The sequence below is a fragment of the Drosophila takahashii genome, chromosome 2L (genome assembly GCF_030179915.1).
Source record: "Drosophila takahashii strain IR98-3 E-12201 chromosome 2L, DtakHiC1v2, whole genome shotgun sequence".
Taxonomy (NCBI): domain Eukaryota; kingdom Metazoa; phylum Arthropoda; class Insecta; order Diptera; family Drosophilidae; genus Drosophila; species Drosophila takahashii.
Window position 1 is genome coordinate 15,955,076 of NC_091678.1, and position 12,222 is coordinate 15,967,297.

Below are 12,222 nucleotides of genomic sequence, written 5' to 3' on the forward strand. Positions count from 1 at the left end.
ACTGATATAAATATTTCAGAAGAAGTGTTTTCTGGGACCCAGAAAACTTAATTTTATTTGCCGTTTGGTTGAGAGGAATTTCTGTGAATTTATTCTGATTGAGAATGCAAATTTTTATGATATTTGATAAATATATCCTAAATTACAGAAATTGGGTAATTCTTCATCGGCTTTATGAAGCCTCTTAAAGTTTTCAATCCATCTGCATCAGCCACTCCATTGGCTTGCACTTGATAATTGATTGTGGGCTGTCTATAGAAATAGGAATAACCCCTCGCCTCGTATTCGCAACCCAAATCGGAAACCAGCACGCGCCACTTCTTCAGCGGCCCCGTTTGGTTTGGGGCAAAATGTTGTTCCGTTCCGTTCTGCAGGTTGGATTGGATTGGATTTCTCCTTTCCTTTTTTTTGTAACCATTCACCCACGGCCCACCGTTGCCATCGAGCCTTTTTTTCAGGGCCCGCAGGCTCTTGACTTGTGCTAATTAACTGTAAGCAAAATAACGCACAATGCGCTTTAATTGAATCAAAAACGAAAACTGAATGGCATTTAAACAATATTACGAATTCCGCTGGTGTAGGAGGAAGCTGCCGAAGTAGCCAAAGTATAAATTTCCGCAGCTCCCTTTTGGATTTTCTTGCGCCACATTAAACACAAACTGGAGGCGGGGGAGTGGAGTTTGGGATAAAAGTAACCATTTGACAACATCATCGCCATGCTCCCCTTTTCGAGCTGATTAAATTGCTACTTACTTCAGACGATGAGGATGATGACGGCGTCTTCGTTTTGCTCGCTGCCTTTGTTCCCGGCCACCTATTCAATAGCTGGCGATATTTCTCCCCCGCTTTTTTTTTGGGCCAAATGTGTCTAGGCACTCGGCCCTTCTCCAGTTGGTTACCTTAAGTGGCAGCAGACCCTGCCTATCGTGTATCCCGGGGCCGAGTCCTTGCGCCCTTCGAGTACTCGAACCCGTAAGAGCGTAAAACTATTTATGGATATTTGTCGCATAAACAAGTTGACCCGAAGGGCTGAGGCTGAGACTGCTGCGACGAAAGCTTTAAGAAACAATCTCTCCATTTTCATACATACACTCAAGAAACACTCGAAATTGTAGCTTAAATTAACTGAAAGTTGGAAGGATTAAGTGAGTTTAAGTTGATTTCTTTTTATTAGGAAAAATAGAGGTTTATTTTAAAATTATAATTTATACCATAAACCTAAACCATCTCAGTTTAAGTAATCCTATAAAAATGTTTACATATATAATATATTAATTTTTATAAAACTTATTTCAGAATTTGTCTAACTACAACTTTTTTAAAAAAATATCAAAACAAATTCAAGCTACTTCCTGAAACCAGGAATGTTTAATCATTAAGGCTTAGTACTCAACCCAACAAAAAGTCGTCCAAAACAAAAAACTTCATATGAAAAACAACGTCAAAAAATTTTGTTTCATATGAAGTTTTTGTTTTGGACGACTTTTTGTTGGGTTGAGTACTAGCCCTAAACCTTTTCCTTGGTGTACAACTTCGATGCTTCGATTTCTTTCTATAAATCCTGGCCTTATCCTTTAAGCGGCTTAAAGAGGTTACACCAACTTATCGCATGTTTGGCAGCCGACGAAGCTCGAGGCAATGAAAAAGTTTTAGTTTCGATTTCCGTCTGGCCCCTGCGAGATCGCTTTCAATTTTAATGATGATGGGTTTATTGTATGATTTCTTTTCGCCTTTGTTTATGCTGCTGCCGCTCATAACTTGTCATAAATTTGACAGCCAAACTGGCATGCGGGTCCATTATAATCGCATATATCTGAATGCGGGGAGCTCGTCTTCGTCTCTTGACGATTCCCACATAGTTTTGGATTGCAAATCATAATGACGCACTAATTGCAGCGAGTTAAAGAATTGCCGGGCGCACTTGGCTTCCTTCAATTGAGCGGCCATAAAACCGAGAGAGCCCAAAAACGGGGGCCTTTGGGAAGTAAAAGTATATTTTATTTTACGACGAAGCAATTGGCTATGAAATTAATTTTAGTGGAGGACAGAAGCTGTTAGTTGCAGTCTCCGAAGGCAGGAACTGAAATTAATGTCGCGTGCAGCCGCAAAATGAAGGAAGCGTCCCCTTTTTTTCATATTTCTCCTTTTTTCCCTGCTATTTTCCTCCCAACTTGTGTGGCACACGAGGCTATAGTGTCGTTTACCTGGCGCACTCTTTGAAGTCGTTGGCTCTTTGAAGTGCTGCTAGTCATAATCATAATAACTGCATCGGGTGGCGCCCGCTGGCCAATTAGGAAGAAGTTCTTAGAGATCACTTCGGCAAAGATCGCTGACCACTTGAGATGATTGAGCGATTCGGGCCAACGCGGGAAAACAAGACGTCATTTTGTGGCAGGTGTCTGTAAAAATGTTTAGACTTCTGCCCGAAAAGCTTGGCAAGTGTTTGATTTAGGTGGGCATGTCTTCTCCTCCGGTCGAGATTTGTTTTTCATAAACAACTTCGGGAGAAATGGAAATTTCTTTTGGCAGTTAGGAAAACACAGGAAACGGTTTACAACGGTTTAAAGTGAAGTTGGCACTTCAAAGGGCCACATTTATTTCGGCGACAATTAGCCGAACTCTTAAACGGACCCCAGTCATGCAATTGTCACATTAGATGGATGGGGCTGAAGGTGGGCAGTTTTTTCCACGCAGGGGGCGTTTGCAGTTTGATTTGCACAAAATGTTTTGACATTGCAATTTTACGCTACATTAAACATTCGAAATGGCCCAGAGTCAGTGAACCTTTGCCTGCAATAAAGGGGTAACATTTTTGGGGAATAATTAAATGAAACCCTGAGGCCTATTTAAGGGAAATTAAAAGTTTAAAATGTTTCATTTACCTAAATATTGACTTATACGGTAAAAATCCGATGGATGGAGGATTATAAATACCACCAATATAATCCAACTAATGTTCTCATCACATACTCAAAACTGACTCATCCCCTGGATAACCCCGAGGGATGGTCGATATTTTTCTAGCCTCCTCTGCTATCGATCCGTGTATTGACAGCACTCCAGCGATGAGATTAACAGATCATGCCTCCGCCGAATCATCGTCAATCACTTCCCTATCAGCAGCCTAAGTAGTTCATTAGAAACCATTAGAATGGAGACCCGGGCAGAGATTAGACGGCGTCTCGCTCTCTCTCCTCCGTTTCTCCGCGATGGGATCTCAAAGTGCCGCAATGAAAAGGCACTTGAACAGCAATTCCCTCACCTTCTCGCCCAAAGACACGGGCCCATTGTCAAGCCAATAAAACTGGTCAGCTCAGCGTTTCTCGATTCTGGGACCTCGTCTTTCTTTTTGTCCCATTCTCAGACCCACTACCATTCCCAATTCCATTCCCATTCCGATTCCCATCAGACAGACACTTATCTTTTTTTTTTTGGGGACCGGGGGGCGCTTGTAGTTGGGAGTGTAAGTGTAAGTGTAAGTAAAAGTAAATTAGATAAACGCCGAGAACGAACAATCATGCCATACAGTATGTATTTACTGGCCTTTCTTGGAGCGTTAAAATGAATCTTAATTGAACCAAAAAAGCGACGACGGCGATGGACGATCAAAGTCGGTCTGCCGCCCCTTCGACCGGTGCAGGAAATATGCCTGGTCAGAGCTCAATGAAATTGACAAATGTTTGGACAAATAGGAAAACCAAGCGATCGGTTTTCCACCCATGTTGTTTCTGTAATTAACTTGTGCAAATATTGGGAGCCGGCCAAGTAAGAGTTTATCCGGCAACCAAGGGTTTTGGGTCAAAAGTTGTAGCTAAAAATCTTTTTTTTGCCGAGTGCCTTGCCCTTTTGGGAATGTGTGTGTTGAGCCTAAGAGAGTGAGAGAAAAAGGTAAATAACAAACAGCTAAAGTTGAAGACAAGTGGAAAGGTGAGTTGCCTACACAGAAAGAAAAGTGGTCAAGTTCTAATATCAAAACCCTAATTAAAGAAAAATAAGTCCTTTAAATATTCTTATTTTGTCAGTTATCCTGCTACATTAGCCACGTTTTTGACCTGATATTTAAAAATATATATTTGAAAAAGAACATTATTTCGAAAACATTTTAGAACAATAGCCTTAGAAATCAATTTTTCATTTTATAAAAAAGTTGGACAGCCAAGTTTACATTTTTTATTCAGTGATTTTTTAAGTCTTAATTTTTTCTCCTAAAATTATTAGGTGCCAAAATACTGGAATTTTAATTAAATATTTGCTTAAAAATCACATCAAATATGTTAATAAATATTTCGTTTTGTTCAGAACATATTTGTGCCATTTTTTCAGTGTTCCCGGATGGATGGGCTTGAGGAGAAAAGTGTCTGGGAGATTGAAAGACTGCCTGATGGATGGACTGTGCAAGCAAACAGGGAAAAACCTCGGCAAACCAAACCCCGGTTTATCTGGGCGAAAAGATAAACCGAGTGCCCCGAGAATGCGCGGTAGCCGGGATGGGACAAGTGATTCAAACTAACCGAGGGACACTTGCCTGCCAATTAGCCACGGAGCAATTACGGCTGACAAGTTGTCGCCATAATTAATGAAGTGTTGTCCATATATTGTGACGGCGATCAATTGGCGAGATGTCGAACATGCAACATGTTGCAAGTTTATCACTGGCTGCGCACGCATTTCGTGTCCTCATCATGCGCCAACCACGACCGCGTTTGCCTATCAGAACGACCACCAAAAAAGCAGACAGCAGCACAGCAGCAACAGCAACGGCACAGCAGCAACACCATCGGCAACGGCAACACACGACGGTCGGCTGTCGATGATTCAGTCGAGTGCCGAACGAGCTGATAGACGCACGTGTGGCGCGGTGGTAGAAAACAGAAAAAGAAACAGAAACTCAAATCCCAAATCAGATTTCAGTCAGTTAGTTAGTCAATCTGCCTGGCAAACAAACACAACTCCCCCGTCGAATGCGAAACTCGCACAAATCAAAAGTGTTGGGAAAGCGTGAAAAACTGTTTGCATCCGGAAGGGAAACGGAAAATCTAGTGGATCCATATACAAAGCTATAGTCGTGTGTGATAACCCCTGTGATCTGTAAGCTGTAAGTGCGTAACGGCGAGTGGCCGGCCGGCCGGCCAAAAAGAAAATTCCTTAAATGCGCGGCGGCGCCTTTTCATGTGCAACGGCAGCGGAAAACCCTCGAACTTAGGCTGCCCAGATGGATGGATCGGCGGTATAAAGAAGCACTGGCGACGGCGTCGCTGGCGGTGAGCAACAAACATTGCAACTGCAACACAGGAGCAACTTCCAAACGAAACGGGTTTCCCAGCCTCGATGATCGTCGGTGGGGGGAAAATAGCGAATGGTATCGGAACGGATCGCTACGCCTTTTGATCTAGCGCTCTTCGATCGGAGAGATTCCGATTTCCCAGGAAGCCCAAAGGAAAATACCACTCGGACAAACGCACAACGCCAAAGCAAATAAATCATCTTTTGCCGCTGTAATAACAAAAGAAAAAACGTTTGAAGTGCCAATGTGAAAATTGTTCCAAGTTTTACCAACCCACTAACAAGCGAGAAAAACAAAAATGTGGTAGCCGCAAGACGGGCAAGTGGAAATCAAACGAAAAGTATTAAGCAGTCCAAAATAAGTTACACAAAAACAAAACATAATTCATGCAATTATCAAAAAATACATAATCTCAAAACAAAACAAAAACCGCATCGAATAAAATTTTAAACAATTTTTATACGGCAACATAACAATTTTATATTAACCGAAATCATTTTGACACGCATACAAAACCTAAACTTAATTATAACGCTAAAGTAATAAATATCTAATGAAGTAGAACCTTAGCCTCTAGTAATTTATTAACTAAAGTACTTACCACAAAAACATCCACAATATATCACGCCAAAAAATAGAGTATAGAAAACGCATTTAGCAAAATCCACAATTCACCAACAACCGCTTCGATAAAAAGTATAAAATAAATCAGTAGAAATGCCATCGTCAACGGGAGTATTTGTGCTAATGATCCTCACTCACCTGAGTTTGGGCCAGATGCGAAGCGAGGATCAGCTGTTGATGGTGGGCCAGAACGGGGATCTCGACAGCAGCAATCCTGCAATACACCACCAGCAACATCAGCAACAGCAGCACCACAGCAATCACAATCTGAACAATGGGAATATGAACAGCACAATACTGAATACCCTGATGGGAAGCAATGCTGGCCAGGTGGTAAACAGTTCACCGGGAGGCGGTTCGATGATCAATCAGTTGGGCAGCAGTACATCAAGTGTTCCCTCAGTGATTGGCGGAGGAGGCGTGGGCTCCGTCGGAAGCCCATGGCACTCGGGAATGGGACTAGGAGTTCCGGGCAACGGCATGGGACTACCATCGTCCCACGGTCACGGCGGCAGTTTGGGATCCCATCCCCATGGACACGCTTTGGCTGGACTGGCCAAGTTGGGAATTATAGTGCCCGGTAGCCAAGGATTACCTGGAAATCTGGGATACGGCGGAACAATGCTCACTGGAAGTGGACAAGGAGGAGGAGGAGGTGCGGGCGGAATGGGCCTAGGAATGGGCTCCGGCACTAATAACATGGATATGCAGCAAGGCCTTTACAAGTGAGTCAATCTACTGCTATTCCCCATCTTAATTGAACTGAAATCTTATCAATTGATGGAGATCTTTCACTCGGCCATCAAATTGTTTTGTCCTACGAGCGATTCTACAGTCGCTTTTTATATGGCTTTTTCTGGACCCCAACTCCAGTTGGACAATCAACGTTTACAATTATTTTCTGTGTTCGCAATTATTAAAACATGCCTACATGTTCGAGTTTAACCCATCCAGTGAACTCTGATTCGCCCGAGATTCTGATTTCTTGAATGAGCCGCATGGCCCTCGGTGAACTTTGATTACATAAAAATCGAGAATTTATGGTTAGAGCAAGTCAGATGTTGGTAATTAGGTAAATTGAAGGGCTCTGCCTTGAGCAATAAAAAGAGCTGAAGGGTTCCTTAATTAAAATATAATTTGATTAATACAAGGTCGGAGACTTGTGGTTTTTAGTACATTTTAGGAATATTCATTTCAGAATTTTATGTTCTGCCTGTTTATTAAAATGTTAAAAAAAAACTAGTAAATCCAACAAATATAAATTTAGTTTAAATAAGCATTTTACTTTTTTCGTTTATTTTTTTGAAAAATTTAGTTTTTGTTTAATATACTTTTTTAACCAATATTTAAAAAGAAAAAATTTTCTTTTATAAGCTAACAAATTTCATAAATAAATCTTTAAATATTTTGGAATCTGAAAATGTTTAAGTCCAATTTTTAATGTTCATAAACTGTTGACAATTCTTTGGAAAAATTACTGATTCGCACCAAATAAGCGTTAATTATTCTGAAAAATTTTATAATCGATTCATGATCTTCCGAGAATCGAGTCAGTATATCTCTTTTCACGGTTCTCTTGATCTTGCAAGTTATTTGCCGAGGCAAATAAATAAAAATAGCGCGAAAAGTGCAACAGTCGGCATACACATCCTCTTGGCAACCCTTTTTTAGCTTGGGCGTTAGGCCTGCGATCTTCCCGGGCTGCTAATCAGTTGCAATGCAACATACATATATACGAAAGCCACTCAGTCAGAATGGTGGGGGTCCAAGCCGGGTTTAAACAATAAAGTAAAATTATTTATATTTGTTTTGTTTTGCGTCTGGTGCTCCGCGGCTGACTTTGCTTTATTCTGCGGCTGTCAGCCAAAACCTTCTGAAAAGGGGGTGCTGCATTTGTGGGGGTTTTTCGGTTGTCAAAATGCTGCTAGCCGCCTTTTTTATGATTATTAGCAGATGCGAACAACAGGGGCAGTGGGAGAAGGGCAGCTGCGGTGGCAGAGCGTAAATTTTACTTACACTTCACCATTAATTTGCCCACTGACAGGGAAGCCGTGGTCGGGGGGCCAACAGGCAGGACCACCAGTTATTATTTGTCATTACAAAACCACCCAACAAAAGGGGGAAAACCCCATAATATCCTGGGCTCAGGAGGGATGAGATTGTGCACTGCACGGTTGTACATGAGTCACAAATATGCTCATGAATATTTTAAAAAAGATCTGGATTTCCCATTGGGGAAATAAATAATTTTAAAAATATTTTACTTATATTATTTATATTATATTATTTTATTTTTTAGATGACACAAGAAAGTAAATTTAGATAGCTATATCCGAAATACTTTGGTATAGGTATTTAATGTGAAATTAAAGAGGTCCGGCTGCTAAAACAAAATTGGCTAATTCAAAACAAGATCTTAATACTTCCGGTTTAGAGCTCACAAATTTTAAAATTCAATTACTCAATTAATGATATTAACACATTAAATACTAATGAAGGAAAAATACCTCTCTTTAATTAGTATTTTAAATATAACTAGAACGAGATTTTAAGAACAGGATTTTGAAAGCAAATTTTGTATCTTAAGCCAGAGAAAATAACTAAGCTTTTAATAATCAATTTAGAATATCTAAAGGCTTCTAGATTTTATTTGGGACATGATATTTCTGTGCGTGTAAGTTTGAAGCCTTTTTCGCAATTGGCAATTCTTTTTATTACACAAAACTCCGGTGGGGGAAAGGCTCCACTTGGAACACTTGCTGGGGTAGAAAGTGTTTCACTTATTTTGCTTTGCTATTTTTCTGTATTTTTTTGTTGTTGTATTTATTTATTTCCTTGCGAGCACATGCATTGACCCAAGCGGCCAGACGACAGAAATCGATAGACAGGGGATTCCATCCAGAAAGACCATCCAGTTCCGCTCGGTTCCAGGCCCAGCTGAATAGCCGGTCGGTGTCCATTTAGACGCGCTGCTTGATTACAATTAATCGGCTTATTTGAGCAAGACATCGTTTGCTGTTAGCTGTTTGCCATTAAACTAGATGGTAATGCGTGTGTGTCTCCCCCACTGGCCGACCCTGCAAATTCCCCGTAATTGCGAGCAGGTGCCGCAGTGGCAGTGCAAAGTGCGACTTTATTGATTTGAAATGTCAGCACGAATCGCAAAAGTCAAACCAACACTCAAAGTTGCCCAAGACACACGAAGCGATTTGCAAGGGTTTGATTTCGAAGTCAAGATGTCGGTGGATTGCATTTGTGGCTTAATGAAGTCGGTTTCGGCAGTGATTGGTGGGATTTAACCGATCAATGGGGTGTGCTAATCGTCGTGTTCCACTGACATATTCGGGACAAGCTTACATACGCATTTAGATACTCGCAATGTTACTTGTATTTTTTTATTTTTAAATAATAAGAAAAGAGATTTTTATAGATTGAGGCAGATAAAAATTAAATATACCTTTATTTATAAATATGTTATTCCTACGAAAAATAATAATAAGTCCTAAAATTTCTTTTACCAAAAAAAAAAATGTTTTTGTGTCGAATGTTATTGGCAAATATAATAACTTTATAAAAAACAGCATTTTTTATTAATTAGTTCTTTAAAATTAATATATTTTGTATGAACTACAATATTGATTTTTCTGATTACTATAACTGAAAAATACTTTAATTTTTTTTTTTTAAGTACGCATTTTTTAAAATTCCCATAATGGATTCCATAATTATATCAATTAGGGCTTCTATGAATTGAACCTATTAAAAAGCCATTCCCCCATTAGCCGGTCACTTCAACACCTGCTTAAAGCATTTTTCCAGCCAAGCAAATCACATCGCTAACCCTTCACCAACATCTCAACTCAACAACCTAAATCAATTTCCTCGTTCCGAATTCGAAATCAAATTGTGAACGAGACTGGAGCGACTACGTGACGCCTGTTTACACAATCAATATGCACAAAATGCTGATTAGGGGATGTAATGAAAATTTAATAATTGCTGTCAGGGGGCACTCGATGATGAAGTTCCCTCTGGTTGCCCTGGCCAGGGCTCAAAGAAGGAAAAGACTGGCGCAATTAATCTCCCATGTCAGGGTTGATCTGGCACTGAGAGCTGGTAATCTAAGAACCAGAAATCCCAGAGACGGGCAAATAGAAGCCTGGAACGAGGAAGCCACGGGGTTGGTTTCAATTTCAGCCTTTTGACGGACCCAAAAGCAAAAGGCAAATAATGTAATAATGTTTGACAGTCTGCGTCTCCGTTCTCCGTCGTCTGTTGTTTTGTTAACAGACATTTATGACATTATACGGCGCAAAATTATGTTGTTACAACCCCACCGGATCTGAAATTCCGAATCAGAACCCCGAATCCGAATCCGGAACCCAGACTGGCATTGTTTTGTCCTTCTGTGATTTCATTTGCCTTACAAGCGGCAAAAATCTGTTTAATTGTGCGTAAGACAAAGTCCCTGTCCCTCCCTTCTTCCTTGCTCCTTTGGCAACTCCCGAAGTTAAATATTTGTCAAAGAGTAATTAAAACTTACTTACCGTTTCCTTGGTTGCCTCACCCGGCCTTTGTGTCCTCGCTTTCATGTCCTTACTTCATTGGGCGTCTTTATGCCAACTATGAGTGCAAGTTTCTTTCCATTGTTGTGGATAAAAACTTTCCGACTATATCATCTGTGCGAACGGCAGTTGAGCTGGAGTTCGGAGTTGGAGTTTGGAGTGTGTAACCCTGGCGGAAGCATAAAAATGCTAATTTCCAAGACCCAAGAAAAGCCTTTGTTTTTTGGCCGCAAATTATGGTCAAGTCGAGGGATTTTTCCCGGGGCCTTTCCCTCTCAGCATTGACGGTAACGATTATGTGCAAAGTTTTGTTTTTCATTCTCGTCGCAAAATTAAAAATATCCAGGGAAAATCTGCGACGACTGCAGTTGGCATCGCCATGTGGCACCGCCCGAAATTTATTTGTCTCAATAAGACGACAATGAAAATGTCGGCGGGTCTTGAGGTTAAGACTTGGAAATGGGATGGAGTTGCAGGCTGAGGAGCAGCAGCTGGACGACTTCTTGTACTTTTATATGAAAAATTAAATATCAGACAGTTTAAATATTTTTGTATTCCTTTTTAGTAAAATATAGCTGAGAAGAAGAAAGAAAATTCGGTTTTTATAACATTTATTCTTATAATTTTAAATTACATGTATCCATATTTGTTTTTTGTGTAAAATATAATTTGTTCTAAAAACCCAAATTTTACCTTAAAACTTATTTTATTGATTGCGCACATTAAACTCAAATCTTACTATCCTCAGCCTAATCCAATTTTCTGATATAATAAATTCCATTAGACTATATTTTCCAGGCAAACATTTTTATCTCAAAATTTTCCATTGAGAATGATGAGCCAATATATTAGCAATTCAATTGAACATACAGCAAGCAAAGAAATTTTCAGTGATTATACTAATAAATAACTCTTTAAATGACTCTGAAATATTCAGTGTATGCGTATATCTTCTTGAGACTTAACTTTTCCACCTTTCCTCTCAGTTAAAGCATTACCACTTCGTTGTTTTGTAAAAATATTTTCCGTAGTTTTTTTATACCCTTGCAGAGGGTATTATGATTTCAGTCAGAAGTTTGCAACGCAGTGAAGGAGACGTTTCCGACCCCATAAAGTATATATATTCTTGATCAGCAACACTAGACGAATCGATCTAGCCATGTCCGTCTGACCGTCCGTCTGTCCGTCCGTTTCTACGCAAACTAGTCTCTCAGTTTTGAAGCTATCGCGATGAAACTTTCCCAAAAGTCTTCTTTCTATTGAAGGTAGTATATAAGTCGGAACCAACCGGATCGGATAACTATATCTTATAGCTCCCATAGGAAGAAAACGTTAAAAAAATTCTAGCTTCGGTGTTTTTTGAAATAAAACCTTCTACTCTTGGAAATATTATTTTTTAAAAATTTCAGAATTTCGAATAAAATATTTTAAAAATCGGACGACTATATCATATAGCTGCCATAGGAACGATCGGAAAATTAATGGGAAATTAATTGGAAACAAATTATAGCTCCGTTGGTTTTTATTGTATTCTCTTATACTTTTGAATTAAATTTAACAAAAATCGGACGACTATATTATATAGCTGCAATAGGGAAGGATAAAAAAAATAATATTAAAATAATACGAAATTTAAAATTTTTGCGATTTGTAAGTTAATAGGAACGATCTGCAAGGGTATATGAGCTTCGGCTGGCCGAAGCTAGCTTTCTTTTTTGTTTTCTAGTAATTTTACGGCTAACAATTTGC

General features: G+C 39.7%; 1 protein-coding gene across 1 annotated transcript in view; it reads left to right on the plus strand.

The window, feature by feature from the left end:
• The first annotated feature begins 4,313 nt into the window (after positions 1-4,313).
• The window catches only part of Wnt4 (Wnt oncogene analog 4), a 41,296-nt gene continuing 33,387 nt past the window's right edge, over positions 4,314-12,222 (plus strand). Inside the window, exon 1 of the mRNA XM_017149176.3 lies at positions 4,314-6,633. Within this exon, the coding sequence (XP_017004665.3) occupies positions 6,002-6,633 (632 nt within the window). The 5' untranslated portion in view covers positions 4,314-6,001. The remainder of the gene's footprint in view (positions 6,634-12,222) is intronic.